Here is a 23011-nt window from a genome sequence, read left to right as displayed (position 1 = left end):
TTCAATCCCTTTTGATCAATAGTTACACAATCAAAAAGGGGCCATCTAGCGCCATGTTTTTCATTGAATTCTTAATTTGTCTTTATCTCATATTTTTGACAGTTTATATTGTTTGGCTTCACAAGAAAGGGTGTTGTGAAGGTACAAATTACACTGCTAAATCATCCGTGAGGACGGGGTGAGAAAAGCGAAGATGCGTTCAGGATAGCTCGAAGTCGTAAGCTACACGTAACCATTTAACAGTATTTACTAAATACATTGACCGAGCGGTCCGGTCTTTGCACAAAAGTTATATCTGTAATATATTATAATTTTATGAAGTTTTTTCTGAGACATTATAGCTTTATTCGCATTAAATGTCCTAATAAAGGGTGATTCCTTGAGCGGGTTTTTTTTTCCATGTAGACCGCGAAGGCAGCGTCCGACGTCCGACTGCTCCTCGGGGAACAGCGTCACCATCGCGATGCGACGTTTACATGGATAAATCACCAGCGTTCAACTCCGTCCCGTCTCACATGCTGAGCTCCCAAACCATCCCGGATTATGCCTGAGACCGACCGCTAGCCGGGGCTGTTTTTGTGGGGTTCTGCCGAAGAACTCCGAAGCTGTTTACCAAGACGTCCGGCTCCACACAATTAAACGATGGAAATGGTCTTTCCGACGGGCAAAATGTCCCCCATTTCGGTGACTTTGGCGCTGCTCGCCGTCGTCTCCTGCACTTCTCCGGGTAAGATTATAAGCTTTGTGCACAGGCCGCACCGTTAGCTAATGGTAACTCCTCCATGGCCGTTATCTAGCTTACCTGCTAACCACTAACACGGACTCATCCAATATTTAAAGGTTTTATTTTATAACGCCTACCCTACAATAAATTCATATGCACATATTGTTAATGTTTGTGACAATCATCATAATGAAAAGTTTCAGTCTGACACCAGATTGTCTTTTCTTGTGAGATAATCTTATATAACTGCACAATAATACCGTTGAAAATGCCAATTATATGTAGCTGCTCGTTTTCACGTTATGTTATTTTAAAATTATAGTAACACCTTAATTGACTTGGTGGCAATTAATTTGGGGAGAAAAATGCAAAGCTAAAATGCTCACATACTGGAGTGATTTTCTTGGAAATGATGTGTTTTTATATGCATATGGAGAATGTAAGAAATTCATATCAGTTGACTTAAAAAATAAAATAAAAACTTTCCTATGTAGTGAGGCGCCAGTCCAGCAAATATTTTATCACTTCTTGATGGTAAAAATCTGTTGGTTTTGTTTTCTTGCTTTTAGTTTCATGAAATGCATCAAAAAAGAAGAAAACTCCCTCTTTTTATTGTGGAATTCTACCAACAAACTTGTTTTTGATCCTTTTTTTTATTTGGTAGTTGTTTTAGATAGCCCACTGATCTTGTCCTGTTAAGACAGTCATTTCTTTCTACTGTCCCCTCATGCTTGCTCAGGTGTACACATTGTTTCCTGGAAAATGACTTGATACAAGTGACTGTGTGACCATTTATAGGGAATATTTTACCTATTGCCATAACTAAATTATATTATATTGAGGATAACACTGGAGAGTATTTTTTGGAGGGATTCAAAGCTACGACATTGTCAAATAACCATATGTGCTTTTTCCCTTGTAATGAATTAATAAAGTTTTTATAGATGTGTTTGCATGGTTTGTAGTTTTAGAAAGCAAATTAAAAGTTCAAATCAAAGCTCAAAGAAAATTTAAGCAATTATTGGCTGTTTTAAAAGGCATTTCTAGCCTCCAACTACAGCTTTCAGCTGCACCTCTTGTAAACAACCTCAAAACAGAATATTTCTCCCTTTGTATTGGCAGTACTTGCTGCCTTGAATGCCTTAATTACGTTTCATGCCTATAATGTATGAAACAGACATACAATATCCGTGTATAGGCTACATGGTGCAGTTCAGCCACAGTATTTTAGTTTATTAAAATTGTGTCAAAGGAGATAATTTTTTTGTTGTTGTTGAGACGAGCAGTTAAAGGTCATCGTCCAAATTTGGTCTCACCAGGTTGAAGAAACAAATTAATGAGTGTCTCAACGTCTGACCTTACAGCTGTTAGAACTGCATGGAAAAACAATAACTCCTGGTTTAATTTCTTTATTATGACATTATTGTAAGATTGGAGATGCTTTACATTACATTCCTGTTTTTTCCCAGAGTTACTTGAGTAACATGAAAGTAACTACATAAAGCACTGAGGATCTACGACAGCTGTGGCATGCTGGGATTGAATTGTGCCTTAAATTTTCTGGTTGATGTCTTTAAAAGGTCTACAGGATCAATTTTCATTCCCTATTAATAAAGTCATGTGTTAAGTCTAGAGATAATCATCCAACTTTATGTTTAATTTGATAATTAATGCATGATAAATTACTTGTGACTGCCACATAACGTTTTTTACTTAATCATACATTCATTTAATACTCAATACTTTGATTTTTTTCCCCATGGAAAATGCCAAAAGCTCAATCCTTATTTATTTATTCATAACTTGATAGAAGTATAAAATCACTCGCATGAACAAGGAATGCAAAAGACACATTTTTGTACTACAATAATATCCTTTCTGGTCTTTAAATGATACTGCTTTGCTATCTTGTCTGACCAAACCTAATCCAGCTACTTTCTAGGTGAGAACAATTTGGAAATGTATTTTTTAAACGATTTAGTTTGCTGCATTCTAGATAACTTAAGTTACTTAAGCCTGAATCAGATTTCAGACCCTGCCAAAGGGAAAGTGTTGAGTAATGCACTGCAGCTCTTGCTAATAAAAGCAAGAGAGACTGTTGTATAAAACATTTATTTCATTCGGTTTTGGAGGCAGAACAAAACGAATTCTGTAAAATGCACATTGGAGATCCCCCGCTGTGATTGGAACAAACCGCATGTTGTGTCATTTCGTCTCATGCCTCGCTGTTGCTGTCGTTTGGCAGTCAGCGGGAACGAGGACTGTCTGTGGTACGTGGATAAAAATGGCACCTGGCACAACGGCTTCGACTGTCCTCTCATCTCATCCTGCTGCGGCAACTGCCACCGGCGCTACTGCTGCATGGATCCCTTCAAGATGATCACGGAGAGGGAACAGAAGCGCTGCATGCTGTTCCAGTTCAGGTGGGGACGCCTGCTGCAGCAGGGTTGTAATTTAATTACGTATTAATAATTTAGTCAACACCATGGTCTGTTTGTTGTTGTTGTTGTTGTTGCTGGAACTTTTTTTACTTTTGTAATTCCCTGTAAGGAAGCAGGTATTTTATTTTGTTTTGATATTTTCACAAAAATGACCTTGCTTGAAAGATGTACCATTTTTTTCTTCTGTTTGCAGAAAATAAACAGCATCTGCAAAGTAATAACAGTTGTGATACTAATAAAAAATTATTCCATTAACTATAAAGCCCTAATTGTATTTAGACAAATGACATAAAACAGCTGCGGTATCTTTTCTTCAGTTCAGTGGTGTCCAAAGTGCTTGAAACATTTTACAAGTAAAATTTTGTTGAAAGAGACAAATTTAGGCGGAAAACAACTCAAACCACAAGATTCGTGCATTCATATTAACTTTGCAGTAAATCGAACCACAAACATCGAGCAACTTTTGCTCAGACCTGATTTGGGTCATGAAATCAGAACCCAGATCAGTAAAATATGTTTAGTTTGTTTTTGAGCAGATAAAAATAAAAAACGGTTACAAGAAATGTAATTTTTGATATATATAGTTTTTATCATTGTAGTAGCCCAAAAGTGCTTTCAAGGTGACTGTTTTGGCTCCCACAGCAAATAAATTAATATGATTAATATCTTTTGAAGGGCAATTTTTTTACACAGACTTCAAAATCCATTTTATGAACAATAATTTTTAATTGTTTTTGTTTGTTGTGTTTTATTTTGGATATTTAAGCTGTCTTCCAGTCCCAGTATTTAATATTATAATAAGTTGTTTTAAAACGGTGTAGTGTTATTGTACAAACTTACAGTTTGTTGGTCGTTGAAAGGGCGAACTTACATTATAATGTCTCTTTCAATGCATTACTTGAAAATGATCTCAAAACAACATGATCATTTATCGCAATAACTTCTGGGACAATTTATCATACAGTAAAATGTATTATTGTGACAGGCCTTTTTGTACGTTCACTACTAAAGTCCCATGTGAGGGATTGTGGTAACGCCGGATTGAACCGCTGTGTACCTGAGCGGCTGCAGCACAGCAGCTTTCCTGCTCACTTCTGGAACCATTCCATCACTACCTGCAGTTTTCATCCTGCTGGGAATCAGATCAGTGAGCGTCGGAGGCTGAGATGAAATTCGGGGCGGTTTACGTCGTTTACTGATCCGTGAAGTCGGGGGCAGTTGTAGGTGACGGCTGAGTGTGTGTGTGTGAGTGAAGGCGCCTGTCATCTCTCCTTTAATCTCCTCAGACAGGCAGCAGATCAGGAACATCATGAAGACTGGGTGATCAAAGTGAGAAGTGGAGCACTTTGAAACTTAAGCTCCCTGCTGTTTTTTCTCCTCAGTCCCAGCACTTTAATCGGCATCGCGTCGTCCATTCTGCTGTTCGTGGCCATCATTGCCACCATGGTTTGCTGCTTCATGTGCTCTTGTTGTTACCTCTACCAGAGGAGGCAGCAGAGAGGCAGGACACCATATGACGGTAAGACCTTCAATATTTGCCTCCATGTGAGGAAATTGTATTTAATAACTGGGTTTTTTTTTTTGTTTTTTTATTTTTGCCCCCCCAGTCCAACACATCCCCATGGCCAGCTACCCCGTGGAGCCGATGCATGACGCGTTTGGAAAACCTCTTGGACCTTCGGAGTATCGACATGCAGGCTACCCTATGGCACCTCAGTATCCTGGCATGCCTGTTCATTACCCAATGATGTATCCAGGACCTTACCCGTCACAATCAATAGATCCGGCATACGGCCAAGGTAAAACGCATCCGAACATTTCTGTCCACAACTTTTAAGTTCGTTTAAATCAAAGGCTTTTAAATTTTGCGTAATTAATGGTGCTCAAAAATGTGAATGTTTTTTGTTCGTTGTTTTAGTGGAGATACCATTATGTCGATCCAAACATCCTATATCAAAAATCAATGAGCCAGCGTTTAGACAATGGCAAAAGAAATCCAATGTTCAAACTCTTGAAGGCTGCATTTTGCAATTTGTTTATTCAGCTTAGCAAGCAATAAACAAAGATCAATCTTTCTATTGTTTAGCTTAAGCAAGGCTAGCAAAACAGGAGCATCGGATTCTGTGGGAATAATCTTCAGAATGTAAATCAGTAACTCTGAGATGTCCAACATTTTCAAATCTGATTTGACCAGTGAAGAGAAGGGTTGATTGTTCAAAAGAACAGTAAGATTGAGTCGTCTTCAGCCAGTAACAACCCACGCAACAAAGTGTGGTTGACATTGCAGCCTGGTAACATTTGGTGTGATGCATTCACTGATGAGAAAAATATTTTTAAAATTCTTTTGCGTGCTTGACAGCCGGGTCCCTGGTCAATGCGCTGGTCCATTTTCAACATTTTGATGCTTTGTGACATTTTCACAGAGCGTCTTAAAGTTAAAATGAGCTCAATAATTTCCATTCTGATGTTTAGCATTTATTGAGTAGCAATTCTGTTTAGAGACATCATAATTTTGTGTTTTTTTTATTTCTGTTTCATTTATTATTTTTACTTGTTTTATTTTGAATATTTAAAATATCTTCCATTTCCAGTGTTAAGTGTCTTCATAACATGTAAGTTTATTGATTTTTGAGAGGGCAAATAATATGCCATTATCAATACATTACTTGAAAATGGTCTCAGAACAGTATTATTGTTTATTGCTAGAATTGCTGGGACAATTTATCGGCCAGCAAAATGTATTGTGACATCCCTAAACATTTTTTTTCCAGAACTCGGCTTCATTGACAAAGTCCTCAACATATAGTCTTAATGATTGTTAATTCAGCAGCAATGTCGGGTTCACAAGTTAAAAAGTCTGTGTTCGAAAATGTAATGAAATTGTTTTCATCTTAAAAAATAGTCTGTTTGATGGCTCAGATTCTAACCTGTGTTCAGGTTTGTCTTCCTTACTTGGCGACCTTTCACCTTTTTACTGAGACTGATCTGCCACCCTGCCGCTCTTCCCGACTCAAGTCTTTTCCTTTAATGCTTTTCTTCAAAGACTAAAAACAACTAAAACTGTCGACTAAGTGCTGTGTCGTTTTTGCTGTTTACTCGTATGATTTTTCTTCTTTTTTCAGCCCCGCCACCTTACTCTCCACCTCAGTATCCTGGTCACTGACGGGCTCATCTTCACACAAAAGCACAGCCGAGAGAAATGACTGTTTGGAAAGGAGAAGGCAGTCTAACACACCCGTTAAAATAAACCTGCAGCTCAACAGGGAGTGGTTTCAATGCGAAGGAGGAAAGGAGGCACTTTAATCTTTACTTTGTTTATTGTTTGTTTGTTTGCAGCGTTGTCCTACGTTTCCAAAGTAGTAATGTAAGTCGTATTCAGTTCCGCAACCTGAATTCGGATTTCCTTTTGGTGATTTTTTTTTTTTTTTTTTTTTTTCACGTCATAGAGGTGGAGAATCTGTCGAGACATTTTGAGTTTTGCTCTAAGTGTCACTAGAAGACAGTTTTCCCTGGCTTACAGAAAACCAAAGTTGAAGAACATGACCTGTGCTGCACTCTTTTAAGTGTTGAAGGGGGAAAAAAAAGTGTAACTTTTCTCATGTTTGTTAAATTTAAAGAAACTGCTGTGATTCTGCTTAACAAGTGTTTTATCCAGATCCTGAAGTTTAGCATCTTTCCATTTGTGTTTATGTCTCACTGCACCTGGGGCTGAGGTACAAAAAAAAAAAAAAAAGCAAATGAGATGCATGTTTTGATGATAAATTTTATTTGAAAAAAAAAAAAAAAAAAAAAACTTTCTTTCACCTGTTAGTTCAAACTCAACCTGATCTGTTTTGATATACAAGTCGTGCAAATATTTCTGGACATGTAAGTGACGCCATCTTAGCATCATTGTGCTTCCTCGGTTAGGATTAGCTTTCCTCCTCAGCTGTTTTTTTTAATGGTTTAAAATAAACTTTAATATTAGACACACTGCCAGGCAGGAAAACTGCAAATGTTGCATTTTTATTTCCTGTAAATTATATAGTTACGGGAGTTCTACTGCTTGATTTAAACAGTCTACACTTCACATTAATGAAACATGAAGAAGAAAAAGAGAGAATATTCTTGACATATTTTGTAAAACTGTTCCTTGGTTTAATATTGTAACAAGTTGTTTTAAAACAGTGTAGTGTTGTTGTAACAGAGGACTCTTGTTGAGTGTTTGTCATTACTGAGGTTACCTCTTACTGTGAATGACTCCGTTCCATCTGGACTCGGCTACAGAGCCAAAATAAAGTTCTTCCAAGTAGAGATGCATCGATCAGGCTTTTTCTGCTCAGAACTGATCTCTGCTTTTCTTTGAGGTTTAAGCTGCTGATTTCAAATGTTATTGGGTTCCTCTTGTTTTGTAAGGACTACAACACATAATTTGAAAATGGATGTACTGCAGGTTTCTTGATAGAATTAGAACTTCAGAATTTGTTATAAAATGAAGGAGGTGAGATTATGTCCGTCCATGCCTTTATGCATTTGGAGACCAAACATGGTAGGAGTTCTTTGTTCTAGTGAATATGTGATCCACTACCTCCAATCAGAGTCCGTTAAAAGAAATCTGATTGACTGATTGGTGCATTTATACTTGAAAGGGTTGTCTTGGTATTTTTGGAAATCCTGTTTATCTGCTTGTAATATTTTAATTATTTCCGAGTTCAAATTAGAAGATTTATTAAAAAACTCTTTCGTGATGGCAATAAATGAAACCCAAAAATTACCAGAGTGAAAGTAAAATTGAAGAAGTTTAGGAAATTATCTAAACATATTCAATGCAAAGTTGGGTTTTAAACACAAAAACTGGCTTTTTTTTTTTTTTTTGCTATGTACTCAATTATTTTATTGTGTAGTGATGAATTCAACAAAACTGAAAATAGGATAAACAATAACTGTGCTGCTAAGTAGTAACACATGGCAATTTAAATTTTATTTCACCTATATCTCACAAAGCAGAGATATAATTGAGACACAGATGCATTTACTGCAGCTGTTGGGCAGAATTATGAAAAGCTGAGAAGAAAGCAGGCCTATGACATTGACTCATCTCTTGCAATTACATGTTAATTAAATCAACAGCAAAAGATATGCAATACTTTGAGTTAATAACTACATTTTTCATCCTAAAATGATTTGACTTCTCATGTCTGGATTTAACAAGAGATTTACTAAAATGCCAAGCTGTTCATTAGTTATGTTCAGATTTTTTCCGTTAAGCTTCCCATTTCTCCTGCAGATGACTCCCTGGCTGCATTTAGTTAGATTTGCAGTAAATGCATTTAGAAAACACGGCTGATCGAATTAGATGACCGTCTGAGATTTATTCTGTATCTTATCTCAGTGTTGATCTTCTCTGTGAACTAGAGAAAAACCCATCGGTACTCTTTTTAGTGTGAATTACCAACTCCTGAGTCCAACTGTACAGATTGGTTGAAACTTGAGAACAACTGGGATTTTCTCTGTTCCTTTCATAAGTGGTTTAATAAAAGTTTTGCTCAATAATGTTAATGTTTGTTTCTGCTTCTAAACCAACTCCATGAGTGTGTTTTAATGAAACTGATATGTAGATGGAGAAATGACATGACTATGGCATTTGTCTCTTGCCATAGTATGGACAGTATGACACTGTAACATAAATGAAATGAAAAGAAATTATTTCTATTAATAAAAACTTTAACTTTGGATTGTAAAACATGACAGTGTGTTGTGGCATTTTGTTAGCTGAACTTGCTTTTATACCAGACCTGAAAACAGAATTATTGTGTAATGACACACGATTGGCCAGTAGGTGTCCATGTTGCCCTCCAGTCAAACGATGTGTCAATTCTGAGCAAATAACTCCCATAAATACACACCTGCTTTAAATCTCAGGAGCCCCTTGATTTTGAATAAAATTTTAATCATTTTAATGCCACTTTATGGACATAAGTCGCTGAAAAGCATATGACCAGTTTAATTTTAAAGAATAAAGTTAACGTCAATAAAGTTAAAAGGTTGAGAACCTTTTAACTTGATGTTCCAGCTTGATGTTGCTGGAATAAAAACATACATTACATTACATACATACACATCCAGTATCGGTTTTAGAAAAATGGCCCAAATGAAACTATGAAATTAATGTTAAAATCAACTTAAATAAACAGTGACTGGTCTGCTGTGTAAACAGAAAGTGTGTAATAGGAAGTCTGAGAGTCTGCTCTGTAAACTCCAGCCCTTCCCATTACCTTTAAAGGAGAGTGTACCCTGAACTAAATATGGACATGCACTTTAACTGGATTTCGAAGAATGTCCCAGCCTCACAGTCCGCTTTGATGATGGGAGCCTCTTGCAGTCCATCACTGGTACCCCTCACTGCAGCACTGTGAGTGCAGGATTGATGCCTTTGCTGGCTTTTTGGTGATCAGGATCCAGCAGGACACATTGGGATATAGTAGAAGAGCACCATCCTGACTGAAGATAAAAGGATTTACCCTCCGGTGCATTAAGTTATTCTGGAGAGCTGCAGCCCAGAGATGTCCAGGCGAAAAGTGAGGGGACTGACCCGTACAGGTCGGCAGGTCAGTGAGGACCCAGATCTGGACAACCTGCTGTCCACTCTCTCCCCTGAGGAGATGGAGGAGCTGGACAAGGACCTGATGAGTGTTCCAGACCTCAGACCAGAAGACGGGAAGATCATCGTCACCCAGGGGGAAAGCCACCCAGCTCTGAGCAATAACGTCCAGGACTCAGCGAGACGAAGCGACCCCAGAGGGATGCTCGGTCAGAGAGAGCAGTCATTTGAGGTAGGAGGGAAGTGAAAACTTTCAAATGCTCCAACGTGAATTTAGATTAAAATTTCAAGGTAGATTGGTTTAATTTAGGCAATGTTTACAGTAAGATGGTGTTCCAATGGTCACTAATCTTGAGGCAGCTGGGCCTCGTGTGTCCAGAGTCCATCAACTCAAAAATAGTGGTCTCCCCAAGGTGACCTGTGTGCCAGGAAAAACTGTTTCCTCCTCTGAGGCTCGTTTGCATCCACACCGCGCTCCTTTATCATAACCATGACCAAAAGAGCAGAACCTGAGAAAGTACTTTTACCAATGTTTTTGACAACTACAGAAGGTTGAGGAGCAGCATTACTGTCAGTCTGTGTATTTAGAGAAGAAGCTCTCCAGTCTGTGACACTGCGGAGCTTCCTAATCCCAGCCTGATGGAATTCCTCGCTTGATTGCTCCTACGCTCGCTGCCTTTTAAGGACACGTCTGCCAGGGCCTCGGCCGCACGCAGCAAAGCAGTTGGAGGCTCACAAATCAAGCACTTAGCAAGCTACTCGCTTCAAACATGTTCCTGCACTGTAAAAAAAATTGCTTCCCTGTTCTTTTGCTGAGTTGAAACACATCCCCATGGGTTTGAAGGAGTGTGTGGATGGAGAGCAGCTTTAAAAGGGATCCACAACTGACCATCTTGCAAAGTGTGTGCACTGAGTGGGAAGCAGTGCCTGACAAATGTATGCTCCATGAACCTTTTTGCATTTTGTTGCATTTCAACCAAATACTTCAGAGTTTTTATTGGGATTGTATGTGAACAATCAACACAAGGTGGTGCATAATTGTGATACCACTGGTTTTATGTTTAGGGTCATTGAAAGGAGAAACCCCAGTTTCAAATCCTCTGTTTTTCCATTTTTCTTGTGTATTTATCATCATCATCATCATCCATCTTTCCAACAACTCTTATCAGATTCTCTGACCCAGTTGAGAAAAGTGACGCTGCCACCACCATGCTTCAATATGCAGGGTGAGGTTACCTCCAAATTAGTGGTGCACCAATAAATCAGACTTGATTTCCTTCATTCTGAGAGATTGGTGATTGGCCGATACTTACATGTGAAGCCTGTCTTATCCACCGATCTTATCTTCCTTGGCAAAGGTCTAAAAATCAATCACTGTCCTCTTTTGCTCTCCCTTGAGAGAGGGTTGACAGACAAACCCACCAACCAGGTCATGTCTGCACATTTGCAGTTAACAATAGTCGCCTCACTGCTACTAATTCAGTGACTTTCTTGCTACATTTAGCAACATTTCAAAATTAGTATCAGCCAATGATTCGGCAGGTTTAGGCTTTTTATAGATTGGTAATTGGTGATCGGCCAGAAAACTGCAATCAGTGCATCCTTACTCCAAATATATTGTTTTGCATCTAGGTACTTTATGTGAGGAGTCGAGAAATTGGAAGAGCAGGTGAAACAGAGCATTTCCTTCCAAATATACGCTGTGTGTTCCCTGTCCTGTATTGGTTGTACTGTAGGTTCCAAGTTCTTTATATTTTTTAGATAAAATGATAAAATTTCCAATGCTTGAGCTATTGTTTCTCCATACTCTGACACCCCTGAGCTAATTCCACTTCAATCTTAAGACATGACCTAATTGGTAAATGGTGCCAATTTGTGTCAAATAATTGTATAAATGCATGTGTTCTCTGAAGGTCTCAAAGATGTCTTGAGGAACTCTATTTAACAAACATCATCATTAAGAATAAGGGACACATCTGTCAAGAAAAGTTGTGAAATGCAAAAGAAAAATGGGGAAAAACTGTAAAGTTGCTAAGATGTCAACATCCACTTAAGCTAACGCTCAGGAAAGGTGTGTAATGACCTGAGAAGCAGCCAAGAGGCTGGCAGTAACTCTGACTGCAGAGACACACAGCTCAAGTTTGGACAACTGTTCTATTAATAATAATAATTCTACTTTATGTGACAAAGTTGCTGTTTGAAGGACGGTTTAAGAAATCCTGTTTGCATTTACCCAGATCTCAAGGGTAAATGGAAGAAATCAGAAGAGGTCCATCTGGATTAGACCATAATTTTACTTTCTGCCATACTGTGTGTAGAGAAAACCTGACAAGATACAGCAACCTGAACACACCGTCACCATGGTGACAAAAGGTGGCGGTAGCATTATGTTATGAGTGTTCTTTCCTTCAACAAGGAAGACGATAGGAGCTAAATTCAAGACAGTTCTACAAGAAAACCTGATACGTTCTTCAAAAAGTATTGGCTCAATGCATATTTATGCTACTTGTTCCAGACTTTTATTTGTTTAAATTAATTTACTAGGAACTGCAAATGCAACCTCAAACTCTAAATCAGTGACATACTGTATTTATGGAATTATTTCCTTTGCACTCACTGTTCATCCTTCTGCAGGGGGAACCAAAGAAAGAGAGCCGGAAGCAGGAATACCTGAGGAAGATGGGCCTCAGCCAGGAGGGCGACGATGATACGAAAGTAGGAGTACGAAGACAGTCTAGTGTGACGACTGACAGAGATGCCAAGATGGAGGACAAAAACAGCAAAGGATCTGAAAGTGTGAAGGAAGAGCGAAGCTGGCGTTCGAGTAGATACAGCAGGAAGGTCGAAGGTGATGCAAAGGAGGATCTGAATGAGAAAGAGAAATGTGAGGATTACAGGTCAAAAGACAGGAGGGAAAACAGAGAAAGCACAGGAAGTAAGACAAAGGATATGATCTCCAAATTACAGGAAAAAAAAGATGAGAACAAAGAGAAGGAAAAGAGAGAGGACTGCTGGAAAAGAGATGATAGTAAAACCAAAGACATCATCTCAAGGCTGCGTGAAAAGAGCGAGAAGGACGTGGGAAAGGAAAGGGAACGAAAATCCGAGAACATCCGGACACAGGGACTTGTCTCCAAAATGGTTGAGAAACAGGCCAAAACACCCGAGAGCCAACCCCAAGAGACTAAAACAGCAGAAGACAAAAACAAGCCTGAAGCCAACAAGCTAGCCGACAAATCTGAGGAGCAGGTGAAACAGAACAAGGCAGAAATCAGAACAGAGAGGGAAGAGCTGGTTAACCACAGTGACCACGTGAAAGAGAAATACAGAAAGATCAGCACTGATATGAAAGCCGAGGAGAAAAAGGAAAAAGATGACACTAAAGAAAGACTTATTAACGCAGAAGAAAAACCAAAACTTGGAAACTGTGTGGCCAAAAACAAGCCAAGCAGCAAGACCAAGCAGGAGGTAGAGGAAGATGAAGACTCAAGCATGTTCGATGAGCTGATGGAGCAAGTCTGCAGCAACGACCCCTCTCTCACCGAACTCAACGTCAACAACTCAGAGGTCATCAAGGCAAAAACACTCATCGAGTTTGCACAGGGCTTGCACAGCAACACCCACGTGAAGACGTTTGCGTTGGCCAACTGTCGAGCAGATGACCACGTGGCTTACGCCATCGCCGCCATGCTGCGTAGCAACAAGGCCATCACCAGCATCAACCTGGACTCCAACCATCTCACCGGCAAGGGCATCCTATCTCTAATCCAGTCACTGCAGTACAACGCCACGCTGACGGAGCTTCGATTTCAGAACCAGCGCCACATATGCGGCGGGAAGACTGAGATGGAGATGATCAAGATCCTGAAGGACAACACCACACTGCTCAAACTGGGCTACCACTTTGAGTTGGCGGGGCCAAGGATGACCACCACCAACATCCTGAGTCGCAACATGGACAGACAGAGACAGAGGCGCCTGCAGGAGCAGAAGCAGGCCCAGGCCAACGGTGAGAAAAAAGGGACCCTTGAGGTACCCAAAACAGGAGGTGGAGGGTCTTTGAAGAGTTCGCCAAGGTCTTCCCCAAAACCCTCTCCGATTCCTTCGCCCATGCCTTCCCCTAAGCTGACTCTGAAAAAACGAGCTGGAGGTTCTGCTCCTCCACCACCTCCTCCTCCTCCAGGTGGTGGACCGCCTCCTCCTCCACCTCCCATGATGGATGGAGACCGCTCCTCTGGTGGCAAGAACTCAAGGGACCAACTGCTAGCCTCGATCAGAGGAAGCAACGTCAAGCAGCTAAAGAAGGTAGGAGCAGTATGACGTATTTATAGATAGATCAGCTCATTCAGATAGACTCACATCTTATTCTCCACACAGGTGCCAGTACCAAAATGGCTGCAGTAACACTTCCTGATGGAAAATTCAGCGGACTAAAAGAAAGGGAGAACACACATCTCACCAGAGGAGAAAAACGTCCTTGATGAGGAACAGTGCATCAGGAAGGAGGGGGAAATGTGAGCATTTTTGCCCTCTTTGAGATTTCTCCCCCCAAACACTGGACCAAAGGGACTCTGTGGAGAATAAGTGATGCAGGTCTCTTCAGAGAGTGCCATGAAATGTTGCCTCTTCAGTTCATATTGATGCTTTTTTTTTGCACTATATAATATGAAGCTGATCATATAACATGTTGGTGCGTGCAGTGGATATCACAGGTTTACACAGCCTTGTTAAAATTGTATCTTTTTATGGAAAAATAAGAAAACAATGAGAAATCATTTCAAATTGTTTCCCACTTTTATTGTGACATAACCTTTACAAATAAAATGAAATCAAACTTTGGACTGAATATGGATCACATTTATAGATGTCTTTAGCGAATGTACTTCCTATATATGGTAACATGTCACATTAAAGGTAGTAAATATTTTGAACTGATCCATCATGGTCTCTTTCTTAAAAATAAATCCAGTGTATTTTATTAAGAGGGCTGTGTAAACCTCTATATGATCCACTGTATATGAGTTAAGTTGAGTGAGGTGGGAGCATGGGATGAGTTTAGTTTCAAATAACTATAAATGTATTACTTAAACAAAAGTTTATCACTGATGTACTGAACATTAATTTGACCCCTTATTTATTAGTGGAGGACCCACAGCTGTAGGTGTGTTCAACTGGGTGGAAATATCAGGGAATTAACAAACACAGAACCAAACTGCAGCAAATCTGAGTACCGAAACAAAACCAAACAAAACAAGATCACAAACACCTTTTTATTTTTTGTGTCATCTTTTTTTTTTTTTTTAAACATCTCAGACAGTCCAGAGAAATCCTGAAACACAATGAGGGATTTTTACAATGGAAATAATTACGTATTGTCATTTATCAGACAGAGTGAATGGTCCTATAGTGTCTGACATATTTTATAGAGAATCATTCTAGCCTGGCTGTTTTGTTATCCTACTTAACTTTCTTTTAATACTGCTTCATGTCTTAACCTTTTACTGGTTTAAACTTTAATCTAAATATCAGCCTGAGCAGAACTTGACACTATGTGGTGAGCTAAAATCAGAGCTATCTGAAGATAAACACACGCGTCTCTTTACACATGTGTCTCTGACAGAGCCTGTATGCCTTTATTAAAAGATTCTGGTATGTTTGTGAGTGTAAAATCATGTCTGCCTGATGTATGAAATAAATATGAATGAATTTTGTGTTAAGCCTTTGATACATTTGTGCAGTTTTTTTAGTCTGCATGAATCCACATATTGCAAAACCGTCACAACAAGAACAGACTTTGATGCTACATGAAATTAGGAAACAGAGCAACTCAAATTAGTGCTAGACTGATAAGTCAAATGACTTTTTTTTATAAAGGAAAATATAAAAAGCATGCCATTTCTTTATATTCAAAGATCTAAGTGAATATGTTTGAGAGTCCAATGTATCTTTGGGGAACTGGAGACTAAAGTTTGAACATGTACTAAGTCGGATTTGTTGGAAAAATAGTTGAATATCACATTTTAAATCTTCCCACACATTCTCAATTGGATTTGGGCCTGGACTTTGAATAGACCATTCTGTCACATGTTTATGTCAGCCATTCCATTGTAACTGGCTTTATGAGCTACTGTTGTTATTCTGAAGTCATATGGATCTTCTGAAATGTTCCCTTCCAGGATTGACCAGTATTTAGCTCCAACCGTGTTCTCATGAACTCTGTATGTCGGCCACCTTGTTCCACATATTTGTTGCTTGGAGACCAGAGGGTTTTTTTTCCACAAGTGTGAAATGGAGAGCTACAACCTTGAGGGTGCTAGCATCAATGTTATCGCTGTGTGCTTAAAATGACTTCACAACTTTTTAAATTTACTGTTTTGTTTTAAAAGCTGGTAGCAGAACAAAATCAATCTTTCCCCCCCCCCTCTTTAAATAAAGCAAACACATAATCTGCAGTACTGGTCTTTAAACATATTTACAACGTGTCTGTAACCCTCTTCAGATCATCAGATCATCTGTAAATTGCCAAACACTAATTCATGACATTTGCTCCTTATCTTGCTTATTGTACCTGTCATGCAAACAGCATGAATTATTTTCTATCTGAATTATCTGAAATGGTGACTGTCATCCAGAGGACTTGGAGGAGACCAGGGGAGCAGCAGCAACAACAGCTCAGTTTATCTCTCCAAACCCTGCCTCAGCCTCTGTATCCATGAATTGACCGTATTTGGTCATTTCTCAATGAGGGCTCACTCCTTAGAGCCATTCCTTTCCCCCTTTCTAATAGTGGGCACCAGGCCAGCTGTGTGTCTGGGCTGTGGCTGCTCCTCTGACCAGCAACGCTTATATCGGATGGAGAAAAAAAAGGGAAAGGAATGAAAATGTTGAGCTTACTGACTCAGAGCCAGCAGAGGGGGTTCCAGAAAATATAGTCATCATTTAAAAGGGGTGGAAAAAATTTAGCTATAACCACAATGTTTCATAGATGTAACTAATTGAGGTTTGACTTTGCAAATCACGTTTATGCTTTGTAAAACACTTGAAAATTGATATGAACAATAAACAAATTGCTGATTATGTATAAAACATGCATTGTGCTTATCTAACCAACCTTCTCCACTGCTAAAATGAGTTTAAAAAAAACAAAACAGGAAATGCATGAAAGCATGTGATTGCTGGATTGAATATAGCAGCTTTTCAAACTGATGATGTGAGAATAGATCTGAACCTTCTCACCTCTGCAGTGTTTTTTATGTTTGAATTACTTTCAGCAGTATAAATCCTGCAATATATACATGATTTCCAAGGTAAGCAGATGCCAGAATTTTATTATGCTTATATTATGGACTGATCAATGAAAACCAGTTTAAATACAAATCTTTTAAAGTGAAGAATATTTTTGTTCACATTCTTTCAATCGAAATCTCACCTATAAATCATGCAGATGCAAAGTAAATATATAACAAAGATCCTATTTAAAACAGCTCTTGAGTCACTTTCTTACTTGTAGTCTGCAATATAAACACAGCGTGTGTGCATTCCTTTAAAATGTTATATAGAAAAGACTCCAACAGTTTTTACAAATGGAGAATAATATTCACCAATTTCACAGATATGCTATTTGGTGAAATATAGCATATATCTGGTGTTCTCATTAAATCACGTGTCATGTTTATTGCTGAAAAACATCACGATATGAGGTATGTGATACGAGTTTCCCTTTGGGATAAATACATTATTTTTGAATTGAATTAACTGTGTTTAATTAGTTAAAAAAAACATTAACTTCCCGATTTTTCTTTTTTCCGAGTTGCAAACTCCAGAGTAAACCTGACTGTACCCACATTTACTCGATAGAGGGCAGTATTCAATTTCAACGTTGGTTTACGATTAGCCAATCAAAATAGAAAAAAGACTAAGGAGAACTTACGTCAGGGGGGAACATCGATAGAACAAAATGGAGGAGTATGCTAGAGAACCATGGTGAGTTTTAAAACAACAAAAACACTGTTTTAATGACATCAGCTAAAAAAACCACGGTAGTTGATTAAATTTGAATAGGGATCTTATTCTGTGTCTATCGTTGTTGACAATGTTACCGTCTGTAGGGCATATGAAACATCTAATCAGCATCGGTAAGCTGGCTAACATTAGCTGTAATGCTAACACCCCATAGCAAATGAATAGGACGAGTGTGCTAACATCAGGTTTCATGGCTAGAATCACGTTGTTAGTGACCTTGTCGGCTTTTTCGCCCACATGTCACTGCAAAACATTCAGTGACTAAAGAGTAACGGAATGTGAACAATAAACTACACATCATTTGCTTTTTCCTGTTGCCGCTAATATAAAAGTTGCTGTTTGATTTAAATATTTCAGTTATTGCTGATTTAGCTGTTAGACCAGTTAGCTAGCCATCTCCATGCTAACTATCCATGATTACACAATATAACAGTTTTATTATTCGGTGTATACTTGACTTGAATGTACATGTAAAGCGAGGTTTAAATCCGGATTTGGCGTCGCAGAGTTTTAGATCACCTTTGTGTAGAGAAATGTAGTCATAGTTGTGACAAAACTATGTCATAACTAGTATGTCTGATGAGAGAAAGGTTTATCTTCTTAAGCTTTCAAAATGAAAACGATCATTTTGAATTTTATGCTTATTTTTCCTCTGCGGTTACAGCTTATAGCTCCTAGTTCAGAATTAAAAAGCTTAATGTAACATTAAATGTTCGAGTTAGGTTGACACTTGCATCACCTTGAGGGGATATTGGCATTTATAATCAGTTGCCTGTGTTATTTATTGTGAATCAATAAATGTTTTATATTCTATTGGTAAAAGGAAATGCTCCAACCAAACAATAGCACAGAATCTCCCCCCCCCCCCCAATTTTATTTACTTTTTTTTGTTTGTTCTTTAAACAAAACCACTAAGGGCATCACGTGCACGGCTCTAAATAGTTAGGCTCCTGATTATATGTCATCTTTTGACTGAACTAATGGCTGCTTGTAGCCTCTGGGCTTTGTGGCTTAGGGTTCTTTATGAATTAACTTAAAAAGGACATTATTATTTAAGAAAGGTAGTATGTATAATGTTTTTTTTTTGTATTTGAGGGAGGTTTGGCAAGTTTTTAAAAATTATTTAAATATAACAAAATACATATATGCTATAAAGAAAAATATATAGAATGCATCTTCACTAGGTTGATATTTCTGTTCTCTGTGGATTGAAATTAAATCAAGCTAGTGTCTGTGAAGCAGTTTTGAAGGACTTTTGCTTAAGATTGTTTTAGAAAGTGGAAGAGCAAAAATTGGACTCAAGGTTTTTGCACATTATTTCCATTTTGTTATTATTGTTAAACAATTGTATTTAACAATAAAATTGCTGTAGCGCAATTTCCTAATATTGTGCAGCAGTCGTTGTTGTCTGTATGTAGCCAGTGTTATTGTGGTCATCTTGGATGTTATGCCTGGAAACCTTAAAATCAGAAATGGAAGAATTGCTGTAGGCTTCTTGTGTAAATGGTTAATTTTCATGCATTTTAATTTGATAGAGTGGTGAAATTATGCTGCTGGTATTTTTAATCATATTCACCAGAGTGTCTTCATGTAACTGACACACAAACAGCATCTCAGATATTTTTAAAATGTGACTTCAGACTCAGGATATTTTATATTTATTATATTGCTTACTTTCTTTCTTTCAGCCCCTGGAGGATTGTGGACGACTGTGGTGGAGCTTTCACCATGGGAGCCATTGGAGGAGGAATATTTCAGGCAGTGAAAGGTTTCAGAAATGCACCTTCGGTAAGTTACCAGGCCACACTGTGTTACAGACTTCTTCTTAATCACACACTTTCAAAAAGCCAGCGCTGGCATCAAACACACTGGCCTTGTGGCTCTGAGGCTTGCTCAAGGATACTATGATTTATGAATGGGGCCTTGGTCTGTGCTTATTTGAATTGAAACAGGGTCATTTCCACTTGTAAAGTTTCGTTTTTCCATCTTTTAGTTTTTACCAATAAGAGAACCGGTTTCCACTAAACAGTGTTATTGTTGCTCTTGTTTGCAGGGGATGAGCCACAGAATGAGGGGGAGCTTAACTTCCATCAAGACCAGAGCTCCACAACTAGGAGGTAAAAATAAATACCCCAAAACAAGTTGTTCTTTTATAAACATTGTCTGCAACCTAGTTTTCTTTTTTATCACTAACACATCTCAGCTTTTCTTAACTGATGTCATTTTTCTGTTATCTAAACTACTTTAAGGTTTTGCTTTTTGTTGCAATCAGTAGCAATCATGTAAACAGTCAGTCATTGCCTTCAGTTTTCTCTCTATTCTTTTGTGCGTCTGTGTTTTTCAGGTAGCTTTGCAGTGTGGGGAGGCCTCTTCTCCATGATTGACTGTGGTTTAGTAAAAGTGCGAGGCAAAGAGGATCCCTGGAATTCAATAACAAGTGGGGCCATGACAGGTGCGATCCTCGCTGCCAGAAGTGAGTACATTAAGCGGACATTTTAAAAAAATGTCAGATTTTTTTATTTTGCTTTTAAATTTATATCTAATTATTTATTATGCATTCTGAACTACAAGTTTCTTGTATTAAAGCTGTTTCTTGTGTCCACAGACGGACCAGTAGCCATGGTGGGCTCAGCAGCGATGGGCGGTATTCTGCTGGCTTTGATAGAAGGTGCTGGGATCTTACTTACAAGGTTTGCTTCTGCACAGTTCCCAACTGGTGAGTAAAACGTTAAACGTTTTTCATTAAACTCTCCAACATTGTTTAACATTGTGTGTAAAATCAAGTTTTAAATGTAAAAATGTCTGAGTATAATTGTCTGTATTCTAACTAAAATGCCCTTATTTTGATGTGAACTTTAGAATCACTTCAGCTTGCTTGAGCTAAATATGAAGGATGGAAAAAATGCTGGCTGTAAACCAGCTTTACTCCTGGTTACTCATCACCTGACGTGTATGTTTACTTTACTGTAACAGCATTAGTAACCTCCCTTCCTGCTGATATGGTTCAAACAAAACAGTCTCTCGTCTCCAGGCAAATGGAAACAGATGTTATTAACAACAGGTTTATTATTAGAATTATGTTCAGTGTTCTAATTTAATCCAGGGAAATAAAATTCCGGCTAACCAAATATTTGATTTATTTGGTGGGAGTTAAAACATTGATAACACTGTAGGAGATGATAAACTCTCCAAAAATTAAGGTTAAATTATTCCAGCAATAATGTAAGGTTATGACAGTATTATAAATTGGAGGGGAGACAAAACAGGAGTTAACCTTTCTGACAATTTGTCACTAAGAACTTTTGAAAAAGGTCTGGTTATTGTTGATAGTGATACATACTATCACCGTGTGTTTAAAAATAACATTTTCTTTCTGAATAAATTTTTGAAAAGAAGAATTACAGTTCTGGATTAAAGAAAGTGTTGTTGTTGTTTTTTTTTAGTAAAAGGGTCTGTAAGTTTAGAATTATGATTTTACAGCCTCTTTTTTATACCAACTTTAAAAATTAAATAAAGCAACTGTGTCATTAGACAAATATTGATTATAGCTGTAGCATGTTCCCAAACTTGATGAGTATTATTTCACAGTAATGATATATACATATATTTTAAATGACAGCAATTTTGGCATTTTGAAAATGAGAAATTAAATGTACTTTATTCAGAATTTGAAAAAGAAATGCCTAAAGATATTCAATTTAGGCTAAAATAGGTTAATTCCTTTTTCTTTTTTAATTTCCAATATCCAGAGTGAAACAGTCATGCCATAGTGACTCGATGATGGGTTTTGACATGCAATGTGCTCAAACGTCTGAATTGATGTTTGTTGTTTCAAACTTCCGATCGGCTCTCACATTTATGTCTGTTTTTCCTCCTCAGGACCCCAGTTTGCCGAGGAACCTTCCCCCGCTCCCATTCCCACCTCTCCCTTCGGGGACTATAGACAATATCAGTGAGAGGGCCGCACTCCCCTCTTTTATCCACTAGATCTTTTTAAATTCCTTGCTGAAGAGATGAAGGTGCAGACTGTCATCTTGTTTTTCTGTTAAAAACTACACCCGCTGTCATGATCTGTTACGGGGGAGTGAAGGACGGAACTCATCTTCATTTTTCTTCTTTTATGAGATGTACAGATCTGCCTTTTGCCATTCTCGGCCTTTTCGCGTGCATCTGTGTTGCTCGGAACAGCGTTGGGATGAAAGTTGTTTATTTGGGACGATGAGATGCACTTTCTGCTTTGGTGTGACGTACATATCCTTACAGACGAGCTGTGATGGTGTTGAATCTCAGAAAAAACACGTCACGCATGAAACGTAAAAGTTTGGCTTGTATTCATTTATGTCAGTTTTTTTATTTTTATTTTTTTTTTATTTTGCGTTTTATGTCACATGCTTGAGTTTTCTGGCAACTCTGTGCTGGCCTTCCTCTTTTATTCAGTAAAATAGAGAAACTTCTTTCAGAAACAGATCCATTCCTGAAATAGTTTGTTTTTGGGTGAATTATTTATTTTAGATTGTAAAGAGTTGTGTCAAATTGTTCTGTTTTCTGTGATAGTAATTTTTCCATTCAACACAGTGTGAAAAATACCGCTAAGGGTAAAGAATGGCACTGGTAGTTCAATTCAAGAGAGCAACTAAAGCAAGGGATTGATGTGTGATGTATTAAATCTGTATAACAGATTGTACTATGGTACAATAAAGATATTAATTGTTAAATGTTTGCTGTGCCATTCAATTTTGGGTCAAGATTCAGTTGTAACATTTAAATATTTTGGCCTGCTGCCTAAGCAGGTTTCAGTTTATCCACTAGAGGGAGCTCTTCCTAAAAGCACCAAGACCAAAATCTCTTTTTTTCCCCAACTGGGCAGCTTTCTCGTTAAAGTTGTACAAGTGACACATGAGGGAGCACTTTACCGCACTTTACTGGTATCTTTGCATGTCTGTATTCCTGCGTTTTGCATGCGAAGGGCATGTTGAAAAGCGGATGTTATTAAACTTGGTTAGTGTCTGAATCACCAAAAACAAAAATACCTTATTGTGAATTTGTTGTGCAAATTTTTACTTGCAGAAGATACATTTCTGTCACGAGAAGATGAACTTTCTCATGATTAAAGGGAGCACGTCCATTAAGCATTGACAGAATCAAGGCATTTTGAATCAAAATATCTTCTAAATAATTTTTTTGAAATCTAAATGGACACTAATTTTGGAAAGAGTACAAGTACAATGCCAAACAAAAATACAA

General features: G+C 38.1%; 3 protein-coding genes across 3 annotated transcripts; all 3 read left to right on the top strand.

Annotated features, from left to right (window-relative positions):
- The first annotated feature begins 415 nt into the window (after positions 1–415).
- On the top strand, positions 416–6903 carry shisa4 (shisa family member 4). The gene is made up of 5 exons (XM_008408431.3): positions 416–727; positions 2970–3147; positions 4548–4684; positions 4773–4964; positions 6288–6903. Exons 1-5 carry the CDS (start codon positions 643–645, stop codon positions 6326–6328), a joined length of 633 nt encoding a protein of 210 aa, XP_008406653.1. The 5' UTR covers positions 416–642; the 3' UTR covers positions 6329–6903.
- Positions 6904–9112: 2209 nt separating this feature from the next.
- Positions 9113–15470, top strand: lmod1b (leiomodin 1b (smooth muscle)). The gene is made up of 3 exons (XM_008408430.2): positions 9113–9977; positions 12380–14050; positions 14123–15470. Exons 1-3 carry the CDS (start codon positions 9708–9710, stop codon positions 14147–14149), a joined length of 1968 nt encoding a protein of 655 aa, XP_008406652.2. The 5' UTR covers positions 9113–9707; the 3' UTR covers positions 14150–15470.
- Positions 15471–17616: 2146 nt separating this feature from the next.
- Positions 17617–22482, top strand: timm17a (translocase of inner mitochondrial membrane 17 homolog A (yeast)). The gene is made up of 6 exons (XM_081606994.1): positions 17617–17728; positions 19456–19555; positions 19821–19884; positions 20112–20240; positions 20373–20483; positions 21647–22482. The coding sequence occupies exons 1-6, from the start codon at positions 17703–17705 to the stop codon at positions 21721–21723; spliced, it is 507 nt and encodes a 168-aa protein (XP_081463120.1). The 5' UTR covers positions 17617–17702; the 3' UTR covers positions 21724–22482.
- The last annotated feature ends 529 nt before the right edge of the window (positions 22483–23011 follow it).

The sequence above is a fragment of the Poecilia reticulata genome, chromosome 5 (genome assembly GCF_904066995.2).
Source record: "Poecilia reticulata chromosome 5, P_reticulata-male-v2, whole genome shotgun sequence".
Classification (NCBI taxonomy): domain Eukaryota; kingdom Metazoa; phylum Chordata; class Actinopteri; order Cyprinodontiformes; family Poeciliidae; genus Poecilia; species Poecilia reticulata.
This window is presented reverse-complemented; position numbering and strand designations above follow the sequence as displayed.